General features: G+C 38.8%; 4 protein-coding genes across 4 annotated transcripts; 2 read left to right on the top strand and 2 right to left on the bottom strand.

Moving 5' to 3' along the window:
• Positions 1-1,377: 1,377 nt before the first annotated feature.
• On the bottom strand, positions 1,378-4,745 carry rsrp1 (arginine/serine-rich protein 1). Its single transcript, XM_073483478.1, has 5 exons — positions 4,536-4,745; positions 3,510-4,050; positions 3,181-3,371; positions 1,819-1,896; positions 1,378-1,706 (listed from the first exon to the last, which is right to left on the bottom strand). The coding sequence occupies exons 2-5, from the start codon at positions 4,027-4,029 to the stop codon at positions 1,557-1,559; spliced, it is 939 nt and encodes a 312-aa protein (XP_073339579.1). The 5' UTR covers positions 4,030-4,050; positions 4,536-4,745; the 3' UTR covers positions 1,378-1,556.
• A 945-nt stretch (positions 4,746-5,690) lies between these two features.
• mgst3b (microsomal glutathione S-transferase 3b) lies at positions 5,691-7,651 on the top strand. The gene is made up of 4 exons (XM_073484314.1): positions 5,691-5,887; positions 6,036-6,158; positions 6,435-6,507; positions 7,323-7,651. The coding sequence occupies exons 1-4, from the start codon at positions 5,762-5,764 to the stop codon at positions 7,421-7,423; spliced, it is 423 nt and encodes a 140-aa protein (XP_073340415.1). The 5' UTR covers positions 5,691-5,761; the 3' UTR covers positions 7,424-7,651.
• Positions 7,652-9,625: 1,974 nt separating this feature from the next.
• Positions 9,626-13,835, top strand: tmem50a (transmembrane protein 50A). Its single transcript, XM_073483949.1, has 7 exons — positions 9,626-9,699; positions 10,248-10,353; positions 10,572-10,684; positions 11,897-11,964; positions 12,230-12,322; positions 12,922-12,982; positions 13,075-13,835. Exons 2-7 carry the CDS (start codon positions 10,252-10,254, stop codon positions 13,118-13,120), a joined length of 483 nt encoding a protein of 160 aa, XP_073340050.1. The 5' UTR covers positions 9,626-9,699; positions 10,248-10,251; the 3' UTR covers positions 13,121-13,835.
• On the bottom strand, positions 13,616-17,817 carry rhd (Rh blood group, D antigen). The gene is made up of 10 exons (XM_073483948.1): positions 17,595-17,817; positions 17,045-17,231; positions 16,490-16,640; positions 15,543-15,687; positions 15,256-15,428; positions 14,956-15,093; positions 14,747-14,874; positions 14,589-14,668; positions 14,242-14,315; positions 13,616-14,056 (listed from the first exon to the last, which is right to left on the bottom strand). The coding sequence occupies exons 1-10, from the start codon at positions 17,743-17,745 to the stop codon at positions 14,030-14,032; spliced, it is 1,254 nt and encodes a 417-aa protein (XP_073340049.1). The 5' UTR covers positions 17,746-17,817; the 3' UTR covers positions 13,616-14,029.
• Between the last annotated feature and the right edge of the window lie 314 nt (positions 17,818-18,131).

Raw genomic sequence — 18,131 nt, 5'->3', positions numbered from 1 at the left:
TTTTTTTTCATTTTACACCAGTTCTTTCTCTGCTATTCGATGTCAAAATGTCCTTCATGAAATGGCTGATGTGCATGTCAAGAGAACTACAAATCATAACGAACAGTGTGGCTTGTTTTAAGTATGTTTTTGAAAACACTTCTGAACTAATACAGCAGCATTATATCTACTTTTGGAACAACTTCATCAACTAGCCTGATTATCTAAGTGAATTTTCTTTTTTGTTTATCACTGTAACCACATTTAAGTCACCAAGCAGACGTTGGAGGTGATTAAGAGGTCTGAAACCAGCCAACCTGTCGTAAAAATCTCCCAAAAGAAATATTACCCATGTACAGACATAAAGTCATGTAATACTGGCACCTTGTGGTCATTATAAGAACTTGCATGACTTGTAATCATTTTCATGTTGACTTATTCAGTCATGTACTTGTCAGACGCAATATCCCAGAAAAGGCTATCCTGTACTACAGACCTATTCAATTGGCAGGCTTTCAATCATTTTGCTAGTAGGCTAATTAGCCCATACACTGGTTATGTCTGTTGGTAAACAGCAAAACCCTCTGATTTGATTTCAAAGTTTTAACCCAGGCTGTTAAAGCAGAGGGCATCTCCAAAATCAAACTGACAGTCTACTTTTAACATTAAAAAGGTGCTTTTTCCCCATAGCTTATATATATATATAATTTTATTTATATATATATATATATATATATATATATATATATATATATATATATATATATATATATATATGATAGATTTAAACTCTGAGCTTCACGGGTCAGACCTAGGGAACGTAAACACACTTTACTTGTAGGACATAACCCTTAAAACAGAAAAGTATCGTTTACAGTGCAGTAATTGTTACCCAATTGTAGATGTACTCACTACTGTGGCTACTTACTCATCACCAGGCTAGTCCAATTGATATTTTTAGATCTCTTTTCCAAATAAAGATATTGCATCATAAAAGGTGAGATTTTGGTTGACACTAGCATACACCACTGTAAACTTTTTACTTCAGTAATGAGTATGGAGTTAACATTTCCCAAGCATTCAGTTGCAGAGTTGTGTATTTATCCTCAATTGTTTGTGTACCCTACATGAATACATCAATAGGTTGCACTAGAAACTGACTAGAAAGTACTCGAAGGGAATTCCTGTAGGAATAATTTACCTTGATATTGTTCAACAAGTCAAAACTTTCTCTACATGCATAATTGTAGTCTGTATTGGAAGCTCTGAAACCTTCTAATTTGATTAACTTCCAACCAAAGCTTTTCCTTGAACACCTTTTCAAGGCCCAACATTGAGTCACTGAGTGCATATCAGTGATTTACGAGACTAGTTACAAAAACAAACAGAAACAATCACTTTTTATTAAATAAATATCTTTATTGGACCAATGAACAGCACCATACAAAAAGGGAAAAAAATAATCCCACCTGAACGAATTCTCCACTTTCGTGTCACTTAATTCTTTAACATCTGAAAGAAAACGATATGTACAAAATATTTACAGTATTTACAGTGTCCATGTATTCTGCCACACGCTATAATATGGCGAGTGTGCGTTTGCGTGAGTTATGGCCTGTTTTGACTGGAACCCAGTGGCCATAGGGCTTCCTGCTTTCATAGATGTCCACTCTTGGTGTTACCTTAGCAGAAGATGGAGCAGCTACCGTTGGTTTGGCCACAGAATTCTGATAGGACAAGATTAGGAGAAAAACAGATGTTAGAGCACATCAATATATGTTCAGGTTAATGTAAAGCAGTGTTTGAGGGGGAAAAAAATATTAAATTCAAGTCACTTACATTAATGCTGAAAGAGATTATTTTTCTTGTTGGGGACATCTTTGGGCTAGGCATATCATCAGGCTCCACCTCATCACTCTGTTTCAAAAAGACAAGAAAATCAGACAGTTAGAGATGTTCATAACACTTTTGTTAAAGGTGAGCTTTGACAGTTTGTGAAGTTCATATAGATGGTTTATAGCTTCCATTGCTAATATTGATATATATACACACACAAAAAGTAAATAGAGTACTTCTATTGCACAAGTAATTATTAAAGTATTAGCTTCAACAAACTGCAGCGTCCCCCCTCCCCCCACATACAACTGTCAAAGGCTAGGCTCCCTTACATGAGTGCTTCAAGAACAGACCTTGAAAGAGAATAAAACAAAAATAAAGCCAACAAAATAAAGTAAAAAGGATGTCTTCTCTGTCTAAAGTGGCAGAATGATGGTGACGTAGGTTTCCCAGCCCCTCAGCACACCGCCCGTGTACCAACTTATCTTTGGCAAAAGGAGAGGAGTTCTTCGTCTGTTTTTAGCTCTCTTGACAGGAATAGTCACTACAACGCAGTCCACACGCCTGCGCTCCATCAGCGAGTGGCAGACTCTGCTAAATAACAACGACCCATTTCAACTGCAAGCATAAATACATTTGTCATGTAAAAAAGTCTATATGAAGTGGAGTCACTGCAATATAATATCTGATTTGCTTGATCATTATGTGTGATATTAGCATTTGTATGAACCTTGTGCATCATGTCTAAATGCAATTCATCTACATATGTGTGTGTTTACTTGCAAAACTCTGGTTGATAAACTAAACATTGTCAATATTACAAGAGTTATCAATTAAACTTCAACGCATACACATATTGTCGTCACCCAAGTCACATGACAGCCCTTTAATCCCAGGTGCCGATGAGTGAAGAAGACCACTGTCATGTTATCTATGAAGACAGGAATAAATACAGAGAGTATGTGTGTTCCCTCAGGGGTCCAAAGGTTAACACAAGACAGGAGATTCAACACAACACAGACCTCAGGCATAATAATAGACATTGCACTGTGCTTAATATACTGTGTATTTGTTGAAACTTTGATAAAATGGTGTGACAGTTAGGATCAACTGTTATAAAAAACAATAATTCTTCCTGTACAGCAAAAGATGTGAAAGTCCATTTCCCATGTGTTGAAAATGTATAAAAAGGTGGTATGGAAAATCTTTTAGCCATCCCTAAAATGCCTCTTGCCTTGTCTTCACATCTAGTCCAAGATAGAAGAATGTATATTTCTAGGCCTATATTTTGAATTCCTGACAAAGCCTTATCTTTGGTGTGCAATGTGTTCAGTGTGAAGCTGACAGTCACTCCCAAACACCCACCTTTGATGGAGTCTTTTCATTCTTTTCATCGGGGTCATGTCTCACCCATGTCTCTGGCTCTGGTGACACCTGTTTGGACTCCATTGACTGCTCTGACAGGATTGGTTTCACACTCTCCAGGAGTTCCAGCTTCTCCGTTCCTAGGATCTTCACAGCCTTGACCTTTGAAGCTTTGAGGAATTCCCTTTTATCTGGAGAACACAACCAAGTTTTGAGAGAAGATTTAACATTTGTAGTTCAACATTTCTGTCAACTTCAAAGTCTGCCTTCCTAGGCAATAAATACAAATACAATAAATATTATTCCCTTATTTTATCCAATCAACTTACCATCTGAACTCAAACTGACAGGGTGTGTTGAGGCTCTGGACTTTGAGCGGCTCCTGTAGGCTCTGGATGGGGAACGGGACGACCTGCATCTTAAACGGCTCACATCTCTCCTGTGCCTGGACTGATGACTGGAAGACCTGGAGCATGACCTGTACCGACTGTGACGCGAGTACCTGTCTGGCGAGGGTGAGCGGCTGAAGGAGCGAGAGTGGGCTCTGCCATTTCTGGGATGGTTGTCACAGCGACAGCGGGAGGACCGTCTGTGGCATCGGGGGTGAGAGCGGGACCTGGAGTGAGAGGAGGACCTGCTGCGGGAAGATGATGAAGACCTATAACGTCCCCTGTAGCTGCCACGTCCTCTGTGGCGACCGGAACCAGAGGAGCGGCTGCTGACACCGGGGCTTCCAGAACGGGAGTGGGAACGAGATGAGGAAGGGCTCTCCTGATCAAAGATTACATTGATGCCATCACTCTGGCGAGCTCGGGCCATTTCAGAGTGTGAATCCTTCACCTTGGCCATTGTCTTGTTTTCTGCTAAAAGCTGAAATGAGACAAACAAAAGTCTTTCAGAATATAACTTTATACAGTTGTCAGTATACCTTTAATTAGCGGACCCCTTGCAGTCACAGTAGCAATGCGTCATAGATGCTTTTAGAAAAGTGCCTTGATGATATCAGCCATCGTTTGTGGCTGTGTGTTGGCCTGTTGCATAACAGTTGTTTTCAGTGCTGCCCCTAGCGAGCAAAGCAACGTCATTGCAACAGCTGGCTGGAGAAGGCTGGAAATTTCCACGATGACGCAAGCTAATGATAGCTTAACTAGCTTGAGCTAACGCCTGGTAGCACGGTGAAGACTTCCTATCTAATTCCTTCGCTTATGTTTATGAACAATCTTGACATAACTATAACGATTACATGAACAATGCATCAGTATTAACAAAGAACGATTTAAAAAAAGCAGTCGTTTAGCTACATGTTACAATAAACTGACAAACAAAGTTATAGTTGCGGCCTGTGAATTTCTTACCAGCTCAATTGTAGCTTGAAACCTTTGTTCTGATAACGTCGGTGAAAACGATGTAGAAAGTCTGGTCGACAAACGTTATTTCGAGATGATGGTTTAGAAATATAACTCAAAACTCTGAAATCTGTTGGTTTGAAGTGTAATATTTACGATACCGAATGAGTTTCTTCCTCGAGGTAGAGCGTTCAGTCGTCGTCACTCAAACGAATCCGTAAATGGTGGACGGACTAGTTTTGAGTAGCCTCTGGGACGCTTCAGTCACGTGTTCCTATGACGTTTCAGTCACGTGTTCCACTGAACGATTTGATTCTTTTGAACGACTCACTGTCCGAACGGCTCTGTTCGGTACACATGAGAGGAGTCGATTCGGTCAGGGCGAAACATTTTACTTTTATTTAAACTTCCACGATTCTCCAAAGTGACATTTCCGCATGCTCCATTATCTAATAATGCGTGGACCTGGATTTGGGACTAAAGAAAGCCGATTCAACATCAACTCGTTCTGATTCTGTCTAAACTGTTCAAAAGAATCATTAGTTTAGTCCAACTGGCAAACCAGCAGAAAACTAAGTGTTTGGATCCACTACGCCAAAAAATAGTGAAAATATGGTAGAATGTGGAAAGCAGTATCTGTTCTAAATGCATATTTTGTAATATCAAGCTCCACCCTGGTGTCTGAGCGCATGCAACAAAAACAAATACACATGCCAAATTTCATGGATGTTTCTTAAATTAAAGATTATATTGTCTCCCTTTAAAACGAGTGCTGTATATAAGTGTGACTAGACACGGTGACGTGAGAAGAGTGAGATAAGGAAGCACAATCTGTGTTTTAAGAATGCAATTATTATGACCGACTGCAAGCCTGCTTTGTGGGCGATGAGATGCGTTTCAGAGAGCCGTCTTCAGTTAGTCTTTTAAGAGAAATGCCTTTAGAATCCCTTTATTTTGATTGTAAAAAAAATTAGAAACAAAACGAATGATGTTGATGATGATTCTTACTCTTATTGAGGGGTTAAGAGGGGGAAATTGAAAACAGCATGTGGACTGAAGTTGGTGGTGTTGCCCTTTAAATATAACCTCACCAGGCACGCAATCTCGCGATATTTTATGCAACGCCCAATCTGTTTACCTTGTTGCTGCCTTCCTGCCTTTTCACTTGGCTATAAAGTTGCCTCCCGTGTCGTCTGCACGCCGTCCTTTGGTAACCTGCAAACGATCGAGCAGAGATGGATATTCTGACTGTACTGCCGTCCAACTTTGGATATGTCATATTTACCTACCTATACAGCTGGATGATGCTGGGGTATTTAGCAGTCAAGGTTGGGGGTGCCAGGAAGAAATACAATGTTCAGGTAACGTCCGTTGAAATGAGTGGAAATATTGGATAAGACGTTTGATTGAGTAAGGTTAATACTGGACGCTCATTGCTGTTCAGAATGCATTTTTACTCAGTGTCTCTGGCTTAATAAACCTATATTTGAACTCTCCTTTACTCTGCAGTATCCCAATATGTACAGTGACAAGGATCAGGTATTCAACTGTATCCAGAGAGCACATCAGAACACCCTCGAGGTGTACCCTCAGTGGCTTGTTTTCCAGACCATTGCAGCTCTTGTCTACCCGGTATGTATCATTTGTACACACTTATTCATATACAGCCAGGAACTAGTTTGTGTGCTTTGTCTATATCCTTTCACGGTACAAGTTGGGTTTAGAGACCTTTACCACACATAATGTCTGACGTGTGGGTGGGGCAAGCAATCCTGATGATCTTTGCCATAGATCCTGCAAATAACAGTCATGCTCAAAAAGACAGTGTCACAGTGATTAAGCATATTTTCATCAAACTGTGTTTCTCAGCTATTGTATAATTATCTCTGTTTTTGTTCATAATCCCAGTTATCAGCATCTGTGCTGGGGGCTATTTGGGTTACCAGCAGGTTGTCCTATGCCTGGGGCTACTACACAGGAGGTAAGAATGACATTATAAAATGTAATGGGGAAGCACTTAATGGAGAGCAAAACACCTTAATTCAGTTATTCCACTTTTTTTTTTTATCTCTCTATGAAAGATTAAAGAAACATTTACCTTTTTATATAGAGACCACCTAATGTTGATTATAATATAATAGTATATGTGTCAAAGTGTTAGGGCCCTTAAGGAATAACACACCAAGTATGATGATTTGTGCTGAGTCAGATGTTTTTGTAATGATCACTGAATTAAGGTTATAAGTCATCCACCTTCTCATCTATCACTGCACTGCCAGTAATTCGGTAGGTCACAAAATTACTGCAGTACCAACCAGTGTAATTTGATCCCAACAGTCTTGTCAGACTCTCAATAAATCATTTCAGAATTGCACAAAATAATAATAATGCAAAATATAATTTTGTCACATTAATTGTAAAGGCTGCAGTCCAGTTGCCAAAGAGGTGACAGTTTAGTGACTGCCCCAGCACTTTTATTGCTCCTCACCCTTTTTTGGTGAATAATTAACAGAAGATAGCATATGAGCCCAAGGTAATGACAGTGATGAAAGTCGTACGTCTATGACATCTAAATTATGGGAATTGTTTAGCTGAAGTGGTTTTAGAGCAAGTAATGAATTTCATTTAATATGTTATCTGTATAATATAACCCGCTCAGAATTTAAAAATCAGACCAAAACATTCCCTTTTGGAAAAAAAATCAGTGATTTTATTGTATTATATCCATCGTATTCATTGTGGTTTCATATAATTCTCCTTTGCTGAAAGTTTGTCCTGTTTTATGTTTTGTTCTAGATCCAGCCAAGAGGATGAATGGTGCCTACGGCTACATTGGATACTTCGGTGTCATCATTCTGTCCATATGTGTCGCCTTGCAACTGCTTGGAGTCTTTTAAGACGATTGTCATCTTGTTTACTCATTTATATTGGCTTGGATGGCATTTTCAAGTGTATCAACTCTAAAAAAGCTGAACAATTCTACAAATGCTAATGTGAAATTATGATGCAAACATATTTTTATGGACCACTAACTTGATATCTTTATATTCCAATATTGTTAGGAATGTCTTAACCATGTAATCATAAACAATAAAGTAGATGCTGACTGATGCTACAGCACCAAATATTTGTCCAGCAGTACTCTGTTCAGCGTTGCAGGAATTTTAGTTTGTGAATAATCAAAGGGTCAGCAGCAGGCATGACGGCCCCATGTGACTCACACATGATGTCTCAGCAACAAATCTCCCATCAGAGCACACAGCAAATGGCTTAAAGAAGATCTACTCGTCATTGTGACAAAATAATAATACAATATAAGAAAATGTTTTATTGATTGTGCCTAGAAAGTTGTTTCCTCTGAGATAACCAAAGTGTAAACTTTTCTCTTGTTATTTAATAAACAGCATGATTAAACATTTATTTAACTGCTCTGCACCTGCACCACTAAACCAACACAGTCAAATGCAAATAGGCCTACATCCATTATGTAATAATCCTTATTTCATATTTACAGTGCCTATAAAAAGTAGTCACCCCCCTAATTGTTTTCCCATTTTATTGCTTTTATAAATGGAATCATGGTCAACATATAAATAATGTACAAAACAAAAAAAAATACATAAGAAACTCTTTAATATCAAAGTGAAAAGGATTTCTACAAAGTAATGTGAATTAATTAAAAATATATAATGTACAATAAGTGATTGCATAAGTATACACCTGCTCTAAATTAACTGACCTAATTCAACAGAGGACCAGCCAATTGGTGCTAGTAGTCTCACAATTAGTAAAATTGAGATCACCTGAGTGCAGTGAACGTGTCTCAAATGATTGTAGTATAAAGACACCTATGTCTGAAGATCCAATCAATGGTTAATCAGTATTCCTGGCTACAATTGCACCAGGAAGACAAAAGAACACTCTAAGCAACTATGTGAAAAGGTTATTAAAAGACTCTGCATACACAACTGTTGCCTAGGTTCTTCACTAGTCAAAGCTTTATGGGAGAGTGGTAAAGAGAAAGCCACTGTTGAAGAAAGCTCATTAAATCTCAGCCAGAGTTCACCCAAAGACACACGGGAGACTCCAAGGTCAACTGGAAGAAGGTTCTTTGGTCTGATGAGACCAAAATGGAGCTGGTGCTTCTTCGTAGGAGGCCCTGGAAGGCTTGTAAAGGTAGTGGGTATAATGAATACAGCAAAATATATGGAAATCCTGGAGGACAACCTGATTCAGTCTGCAAGAGAACTACAACTTGGGAGAAGATTTATTTTCCGGCAAGACAATGACCAAAAGCATAGGGCAAAAGCTACACAGGAATGGTGTAAAGACAACAAGGTGAAGGTTCTGGAGTGGCTGAGTCAAAGCCCAGTATATTGTATATTGACCATGATTCCATTTATAAAAGCAATACAGCTGGAAAACAATATAGGGGGTGAATACTTCTTATAGGCACTGTATGTATATTATATATTATTTATGTCTATTGTGCATATTTATAGGTTCATATATGAGCGTACATATGAGTTAGCTTAGTAGGCTTCGCATGTATTATTTTCTGGATCGAGTCCATCATATGTTTCAACCTGCAACAGCTTCAAAAGTATGTGAAACTATTGTAAATTGACTCTATAAAAGACTCATCCATTGTGCTACCTTCAGGAACTAGTGCTAAGCTCGTATTTCCAATGTATTGACCCCTAAATAGCACTTGTGTACGGAAATGTAAGCATTTTCTCTGTAAATGATGAAGGCAAGAGTTATGAAGTACACTATGTGTAGTTTGGGTGATTGTAAGATAGGTATCACTTATATTCAGTACTTTAGACTATACTACTATGTGTAGTATAGTATGGTTTCGTATGAACTATGTTGCACTATGTTGATTTATATTTAATCTCTTTTAGTATGAACTTGTTACGAGGTTGACCTGCCCACATCAATACGCATACTTATACATCACATCTTTAACCTTATTTTGAGTGGTTAGTGTGCTTGTAATGTTGAACAAATTCCTATTTTGTCCACAACACCTGAAGGCACCAATATCAACAGCGTCAGAGGTTCCCTCATCAAACGAGTGTGGATCAACTGCGCATGTGCATGATCGAGCTCTGTCGGAAGCTAAGTCGGGTTTATCCAGGGGGTCCATAACAAAAACCAAAAATAAACGGTAAGAATTGTTTTGAAAATGACATTACATTACATCAATGCTGCCAGGGTGAGTGTTTCTGCTTGGTACGACCGTTGTCGTTTGAGTTTTTCTAATATTTTAGCGACTTCGTTGCTAGCAGAAAGCTTCAAGGAAATGTTTGCTAGTGCCAAAGCAATGAACAAAAGAAACCGACGACACTACCGTGTTTTTATTTTCGGTTTGAATGCACTCTATATTTTAACAGCTATAAAGTTTACACCTCGATAGACTTGTTGTGGATAGTTGTTAACGAGCTTTAGTGTAAAAATCAGGAGTTGGTGTTTGTAGATGCTTGGTGTAAGAGCTATGGAGTTGAGCATCATACTTCCTACAGTATTTACAGCGACTGCGCACAAACAATTAGCTTACATTGTATTATAAAGTTCTGATATCAGTTTGTGGAGTAATTGAATTTGGCTTTTAATCATAATGAACATTTGTGTTGTCGAGATGACTGATTATTTCTCTGAAGTTTTTGATGTTGTGATCCCTTTGACGCCTTGTTGGACCTAACGCCCTTTTCCCAGAGTCATGTCTGGTTTTCTGGACGGAATCCGGTGCGGAGACTGCGAGTGCAATGTGGACTGGGGAGAGAGAAGAAACACCATCGCATCTGTAGCTGCTGGAGTTCTGGTATTTGACAGATTTCCCAATTAAAGCCAAAGAGACTGAGGAGAAATGTAGCCTAACTCTGCTTTGTCTTCCTGGCCTTTAGTTACAAATGATTTGTGTATGCATAGCTGAGGATTCCTGTTTTAAAAGACTGGGATTCAGATTTATTACACACTTGACATGCGTGTTCATACTTGTCATTAAAGCTCTCAGGCTAACTGTGGATCTTGTTCTCGCAGTTCTTCACTGGTTGGTGGATCATCATCGACGCAGCAGTGAAGTATCCTGATGAGGGAACGTTTCATCATGCCTATCACACCTGTGGAGTCATCGCTACAGTGGCCTTTCTCATGTAAGACACGCTTTGCAGACTGTCTGTCACAGGAAATGTCAGAGTCTTCATCACAGGGTTTGATTATTTGGTGTTGCTTAATCCTAAAACCCATCTCCAGGTCTTTCTCAGCATATGTTTCTCATTTGCCATGGATATCGAATTGTTGCTGTCACGTGACTCAAGTATAGGGTTTTAGTCATGTGATAATCAGTGGTTGTCCTATTGGGAAGGTGGGGTGGTGTTGTTGCCCCCGTCTGTGCTCAGTGATGGTCTCCGGTGTCAGATGTGGGCAGCCTTCTTCATCTTTCACTGGCTGTCCACTGACTCCTGATTGATGACTCAGTGAAGTCAATCGATGCTGTGAACGATTTTAGACTAGTGTTCACAAACAGCTGCTATCACATGATTGAAATTTTATATTTAGGTCACATGATAACAACTAAACCATCTCCATGACATCTTAGCAATGCCATCTGCTAAGTAGGGCCATGACTTGGGGCTAAAAGCTTCTGATACACCAAGTAATTGGACCATGTAATGGTAAATTCTTTGTCATTTTGCTATTTCTGAGCTTGTTTGATCCTTCAGTTTTTAATTAATGTAATGCCTTTATTCAGACTGCCTGCAGGTCCTTTCAAAGTCTCAAGATATCTTACATTTAATTTTATAAATATTAGGTATTTAAAAGTCATTAAATGGTTTTAAATTTGATTTTGTGACATCTTATTTGCCACAAACAATTCATTTAATTTTTATTTGTCCTTCTTTTAATTTTTTTGTCAAAAAGAAGCAAGCTCTTCAGTGTGAAAGTTCATGTTTCTGATGTTACAAATCTTATAACCTGCCACTAAACCTAATAGTCTTTTTACTTCTTACTTCCACCTATCTGTTGGCAAAATGTAGTTAAACCTAACTGAGTCCAACAACCATATTCGCACATAATGCTTACCTTTTATATTTACCTGCAATGCTTGAAAAATAAAATGATTATTGGTCTGAAAAGCAGTCTTAAATTTGATTTAAAAATATCTTCCAAAGGTCTTAAAACACATTACATTTACGTGTCTGTTACCTCTTGACACCATGTGTGATTCTTTCAGTCTAAGGGACATGCATACTTATCTAAATGTTAACATGGGATCTGTCAACATAAGCAATTAGGTAAATGTAATCCCCTAAGTAGCGTCTGATTTATTTGTAATGATTATTTATATCATTTGACTCATCTAGGATAAATGCTGTTTCAAATGGCCAAGTGAGAGGAGACAGCTACAGTGAAGGCTGCATGGGACAGACAGGTGTGTATGTTAGGATATGATGAACTACTCTATATTGTGAATATATTTCCTTATAAACACTTAATTTTCTTCATTTACCATTTACAATGATGTCATATCAACTGGATATTTTAATACTGTCACCACTTTCCTACCGTACTTGTGACCTATTTACAAACTGTTTATTTTATTACTATTACAACATACATGCAGTAAACATAAACCCTAAAAAGAAGCGCTGTGTGCAGTCACTCAGTGACCCACCCTGTCTTATCTCTGTTTGCAGGCGCTCGAGTTTGGCTCTTCCTTGGCTTCATGCTGGCCTTTGGCTCCCTCATCGCCTCCATGTGGATTCTGTTTGGAGGATTCGTAGTGCCTCGTAAGTCCTGTTTGTCAGCTTGCACAGACTGTTAAGTGAGCAGTTTTGAGGCGTGACATTGAGAGGCATGTTACAGTATGTAGCAACTCAGAAGTGTGTTTTGAAAATGTTATTGTAGAGAGGCCAGTATGATGCAATAACTTATTATAAATGTTACAACCCTGCTCATAAGAGAAATAGAAGCAATATAAAACAATATGTTTTTGGTAAAAGTAAAGTTATTTACAGGGAGACAAGAATTGTTAAAAATGAAAATAGGTAAGGCCAACTACAAAGGAAGAAGGCTAGTGGATGCTGTTTAAATCAAAGAAATAAATATAATCAAAAGAGGACTGTTGCAACAACAAAGAGATAAAGAGATGTGTGCAACATTTTTTTTAAACTAAGTCTGGCGCAGTCCCCAGGTAGTTAAACCGGTGTCTCAATACTAGTTCACAAGTAATCAACACTAATCAACATAGCAGTACCTTCAGTACTAGCAATAAATATGAATTAACATTAGTGGTACTGAAATTTCTAACTTTGATATGATACAAAACCATTGAACTACAATACAAAATTGACACACCATTGAGGGTATAATCTTTTCTCTTTTGCAGAAAAGCCTGTTGTGTATCCTGGAATTGCCGTTTTCTTCCAGAATGCATTCATTTTCTTCGGGTAAGCTAATTTTCCTCAGTGGCATCTTACTTCAAACCAATGCTATTTTGTGAAACTATTTTTCTTATACTGTCTTCTTGTCTTCTGATCAGGGGTTTGGTCTTCAAGTTTGGACGTACAGAGGATCTGTGGCAGTGATGGACTCTTGTGTGTCTTTATGTCCACTGTCTACACTCTGCTTTCTATATTGTATGACACAATATGCTTTAGCGGTTATTCACTTTATATATCAACTTTTTTAGCTTTCCAATTAACATATTTAATTTATATCATTTGCTGTATAATGGCTTAACCATAACTAAGCACAAATTCTCAGATTCCTTGAAAGTTGAATATTTTCAAGTGTGGCACATCTTTAAATGTGTCTGTTTGCACTCAGACTGTGTAGCCATGTTGTTAAAATGGTTTACAACTGTATAAAAAAAGTGTATTTTGGGAGCTTTACTGTCCACATTTCCTTTTGGTATACTTACTTTTATGACATCCTTTAATTTCAACTGTCTCTTAAGTGAAAATATCATAAATTATTATGGTACAAATTATCATTGAGGGCAATATTCAATAATACTGTACACATTTACTGAATGTAACCATATGGGGTTGTTTGTATTTTTCTTGAAATAACATCAGCTCTGAAACTTTGCAGTCATTCAGATTTATTGTTGACAGATAAGTAGCTCAATACTGTTGACCTGAAGTCAACAAAGGGTTTCACAACTGTCGGTTGTTGTATGTGTACTGGAGATTTGTATTTGACTGCAACACTTATCCATTTACTTGTGTAACATCCAATCCATGGGGTCATTTTCTGACAACCATGGCAGCATTAAACAGAAACATACTGAGCAGTAAATGACTCTTACGTTCATGCTTCTACTATTTTTCTCTTGCAGAGTTCCAGCTTTGAAGTTTATTTATCCGAGTCTTGCACACACAAAAACATATACTGTCTACTTTCCACAAAAGTAAAATTAGACAATTAGAAAATAAAAATTAAATTATGGATATAAAAAGTTGGTATTTTCAAGGGCAGACTTCTCTGTCTTCTTACTTGCACGCTGCAAGATGGGGAAACTGCAAAACATGAAAATGTGGTGTATTATTATGAATCAAGCTTGTTATGGTATAGCACAACCAAAGTGTCAAGTGCATTCACTATAGCTAATTAGTATTGATGATATCTTTATCAGTGCACATATAGAATTCTTTTCAGCTTATAATGTGTTTGCTTGTGAGAAGTTAAAGACTCGATCGCCTACCTCCCAGAAAGCCTGATCATCAAAACACTTCTTGTCTTGGGGCGGTCTCCAGAAGTTCCACTTGAGTAGGAGTCCTTTAAACAATGACATATAAAAGTAATTTAGGAAAACTTACAATTGGCAGATGTGACATATAATACAAACTGTTTTATTCATTCCCCAAGGGGGAAACTGCCAGGCACAGTACATATAGGGCAGTCAACAGGTGGGACAATAGAAAAGGGCATACACATTTCAAGGCAGTACAAAATAAGGGGAGAGCACAGTGCCATAATTAATAGTGTCATCCACAATGGACTTTCTGTCTTTTCTGATGGTACCAGGCTGTTGATAGAGAGAGGACTTACCAGTAATAATGCCCATGGACACACTTAGAGAAACGGTGATGAGGACAGTACAAATGTGAAACACAGCAAATCGGATTGCCCTACAAAAAAAAACGGTTCAGTTACACAGGGTGTCACACCTGTTGTGTATTTGTATCATATGACAGTTGTATTCTTACGTTGTGTGATCATCACAATCTCTTATCTGTAGGAGGAGCTGTGCTAGCCATCCCAGTAGACCAGGGAGTCCATGTGTGCTGAGGATAGCACAGGTGTCATGGCATTGAAATGCAAGAAGCATGTGGTTCTGGAAAATAAGAGTTTATGAGAAGTTGTGATGCAGAGATTATTTAATCAAGAGGGTAGGTGTGCATGTGGTGATCAAAACCTTGAGATATCGGAATCCAATGGTTGACACGACAGCAGCAGTGAATCCAATTGTCATGGCTTCCCATGGCTGATGAACCCCTGAAATGGAAACCCCAACAGCAACTCCGCCAGCAAGGATGCATGACTGCATATGGATCTGAGAGAGGAGTGGATATATACAGTATCAGATCTCACTGGTATTAAGAGTATTGATTGATTAAAATGTTTACATAAACAGGTGAAAGTCATTTCACTCCAGCAAACAGTGATTTTGTGAAAATGCGTAATCGTGAGCTAACATATCGGTGTCATATCGTACCAGGTTGACTTTTCCCTTGGGACTCAAGAGCACAGACAAAGCAGCTGCTGTTACAGCACTGACAGCCAGGGCCAGGTAGGTGCTGCAGACAGCCCCCAGCTTCCTCCCAGGTGTATGAGCATCCACAAGAACTGAATTAAAACTGGGCCAAAACATCCAGAGAAATAGAGTCCCTGGAGAAAAGAGGATTTCCATTCAGATTCTGCTTTGCTTATTCATGGTTTGATAATCCTCCTACTTGAATCACCATGAATACTACAAGTAAAAAAAACTTGGACAATACTCACCCAACATGGAGAATAATCCTGTTTTGCGGTCAAATTTCTCTTTTTCAAATTGCTTTTCTGATCCATTCCGGTGCAGGATCCAGGTTATCATGAGTCCAAAGAAGGCCCCAAAGATGTGAAGCCGCATGTCCTTCAAAGGCCCAACCTAGAGTAAGAAAACACCATTATAAGCACATAAGGCAGCAGGCCCAGACGGGCCCTCAGTATCTACAGAACTGGCTGATGTTCTCACCACCATCTGTAACCCTAACCCTTGCAAAGGCCACAGTCCCAACATGCTTTAAAACCACCACCATCATCCCAGTCCCCAGAAAGAGCACATTCACTTGTCTGAATCACTACAGGCCAGTTGTGGCTTCTACAGCTACATTATAGAGAGCATCTTATAGAGAGCTGCATCCCTGGAGCACCACTGTAATGGACTGCAAACGCCTGCAGAGAGTGGTAAAGACTGCTAAGAAGATCTTCGGGGGAATCCTTTTCCTCTCTGCTGGACATCTGCCACCCGAGAGTCCACAGAAGATCCTGCAGCATCACCAAGGACTTCACCCACCTCCAACACAGGGTTTTCACCCTTTGACCCTCTGGCAGGAAGTACAGACGTGTGAAATGTGGGACCTCTACACTGTAGACCTTAACCTAACTCAACATATAGGAAGCTTCACTTTGCTGCCTGACCCCAGTCCACACACACAGATACACACACATACATGTGTGTGTGTACGTATATATATTTTTATTACATATTTTATCTGATGATTCTTAACGTTTCTTATACTGTTGTACTTCGAGATTTTTAAGATATTTTTATACCTCATGTTTCATTGTAAAAAAGCATTCAGAGTAGAGGGCAAAGGAAGACTTTTTATTGTAAAGGGAAACTTGTTTCTTTGCATATGGCAATAAACCCTTTGACTTTGACTTAGAAGCATACAGAAATCGCTCACCTTCAGCAGAGTATGGAGGAGCCATTCATTCAGGACAAACCCTGAGACCTCCAGCAGGGCCATGAGGACGAGGTGGACAGGGTTGGTCTTCCCCAGCACAGCTCCGATTGAAATGAGGGCAGAGGCTGCGCACATCTCTGCATCTACTAAGCTTTAATAAAACATTATAACCATTGACTTAAATAACAGAGCTGTACAAATAAAAAATAAACAATATAGCGTATGACCATTGGTACTTTCACAAAATATTAACACAATGAGAGTTTTTGAAAAATAATCATCAGTAATGTGGATATAATGACTAGGTAGGTAAAGGCAAGTATTAGAACAAGGAGAACAGTCTGGTAAATTCAGAAAATTACATCACTTTACTGTAATCCAGCTTTAAAACCAGGAAAAGACATACCATAACACTGTAGAAGATACCCAAAAAACAAGATAAAAGTCTCATATTATGATAACGATATTATATCGAAATATTACCCAGGCCGAGCTGGTTACTGTATAAGCACAAATAGTATTGATTGTAGTAGTAGTGATTCAATAGTGACTTACCTTCTCAAATTTATCCTGATCTTTCCTCTATAATACCAGGAATCAATTCCATTAAGTATGACAGCCCATTGAGTGGCCACAGCAGCCACAAGGAGGTTGAACCCAGTGCCACTGAAACCATATCGCACAAGAAAAGTCCCCAAGAAGCCAAAACCAAGTATCACCATCACATTTACATCCTGGAACTCTGCAAGAGAAAAGTAGTGAAAAGCTTTCAAAAGTGTCAAATCACAGTACAGTCCTATACAATACATCACTTCTGATGGGTTGGATTTTCAGGAGACAGCTGAGGCCATCTGCCCCTGAAAAACCAGCAACTGTATGAGCTTATCAGTGCCCAACAGTAATAACTGTCGTATCTCCCCATATACTCGTGGATTCAAGTCAATATCAAGCTTGAGAACGAATGACACAGCTTAAAATGTTTTTTGTTTTTGTTTTTTTTGTTTTTTTACACATTATTGTGTTATACAAATGTAACTTGATATTTATTCTCTTCACATTATCTCACCCTTCGACCCACCCACCCTCTTCCGAACCCACTTCTTACCTGGGTAAAAGTTACTGAAAGTGTTCCCATGTACTTTTACATTGCTTTCGATCTCAGTGTAAAAGACATATATGACAATGAAGCCTATCTGCAGAAAAAGCAACAAAGGTGCCAGACGGGAGCGCAGACTCGGTGCGTACCGAGGAGCCATTAGATACGTTCCCTGAGCACTTTCCTTACAACTGACGCATTTGAAGCCCCGACGGTTTGAGTAGGGAGCAGCCCGAAACTCACTCGTTTTTATCAGCTGCTGGACGTGTCTGATTCGTCTGGTTTGACTTGAATTCCATGTTAGCCTGTCTTGAATTGCAAATGATAAGAAAACAAAGCCACACAGCAACAATTCCATAGCCTAATATGTAAAAGTAAAGTCATTATAGTTCTCTATAGACCCTCTCTATGGGAAACTGAACGAAAAGTCAAATTATTAGCCTATAATACCACCACATGTAGACAACTAGACTGTAAACTGATTAGGCTCATAAACACCCTAAAAGTAGCCTATGTCACAAAATAAATTACAGACTGCCCGACGAG

The sequence above is a fragment of the Pagrus major genome, chromosome 16 (assembly GCF_040436345.1).
Source record: "Pagrus major chromosome 16, Pma_NU_1.0".
Classification (NCBI taxonomy): Eukaryota; Metazoa; Chordata; class Actinopteri; order Spariformes; family Sparidae; genus Pagrus; species Pagrus major.
This window is presented reverse-complemented; position numbering and strand designations above follow the sequence as displayed.

Excerpts from the sequence above, each read along its gene's own strand:
- mgst3b (XM_073484314.1), top strand. The coding sequence starts at position 5,762 with ATGGATATTCTGACTGTACTGCCGTCCAACTTTGGATATGTCATATTT. Across the intron at positions 5,888-6,035 it reads GGAAGAAATACAATGTTCAG|TATCCCAATATGTACAGTGA; the intron begins GTAACGTCCGTT and ends TTTACTCTGCAG. Across the intron at positions 6,159-6,434 it reads TTGCAGCTCTTGTCTACCCG|TTATCAGCATCTGTGCTGGG; the intron begins GTATGTATCATT and ends TCATAATCCCAG.
- tmem50a (XM_073483949.1), top strand. The coding sequence starts at position 10,252 with ATGTCTGGTTTTCTGGACGGAATCCGGTGCGGAGACTGCGAGTGCAAT. Across the intron at positions 10,354-10,571 it reads CTGTAGCTGCTGGAGTTCTG|TTCTTCACTGGTTGGTGGAT; the intron begins GTATTTGACAGA and ends TTGTTCTCGCAG. Across the intron at positions 11,965-12,229 it reads AGGCTGCATGGGACAGACAG|GCGCTCGAGTTTGGCTCTTC; the intron begins GTGTGTATGTTA and ends CTCTGTTTGCAG.
- rsrp1 (XM_073483478.1), bottom strand. The coding sequence starts at position 4,029 with ATGGCCAAGGTGAAGGATTCACACTCTGAAATGGCCCGAGCTCGCCAG. Across the intron at positions 3,372-3,509 it reads TGTCAGTTTGAGTTCAGATG|ATAAAAGGGAATTCCTCAAA; the intron begins GTAAGTTGATTG and ends TGTGTTCTCCAG. Across the intron at positions 1,707-1,818 it reads TAATCTCTTTCAGCATTAAT|AATTCTGTGGCCAAACCAAC; the intron begins GTAAGTGACTTG and ends TTGTCCTATCAG.
- rhd (XM_073483948.1), bottom strand. The coding sequence starts at position 17,745 with ATGGCTCCTCGGTACGCACCGAGTCTGCGCTCCCGTCTGGCACCTTTG. Across the intron at positions 14,316-14,588 it reads GTCCATGGGCATTATTACTG|GACTCCTACTCAAGTGGAAC; the intron begins GTAAGTCCTCTC and ends CATTGTTTAAAG. Across the intron at positions 14,057-14,241 it reads ATGATCAGGCTTTCTGGGAG|TTTCCCCATCTTGCAGCGTG; the intron begins GTAGGCGATCGA and ends CATGTTTTGCAG.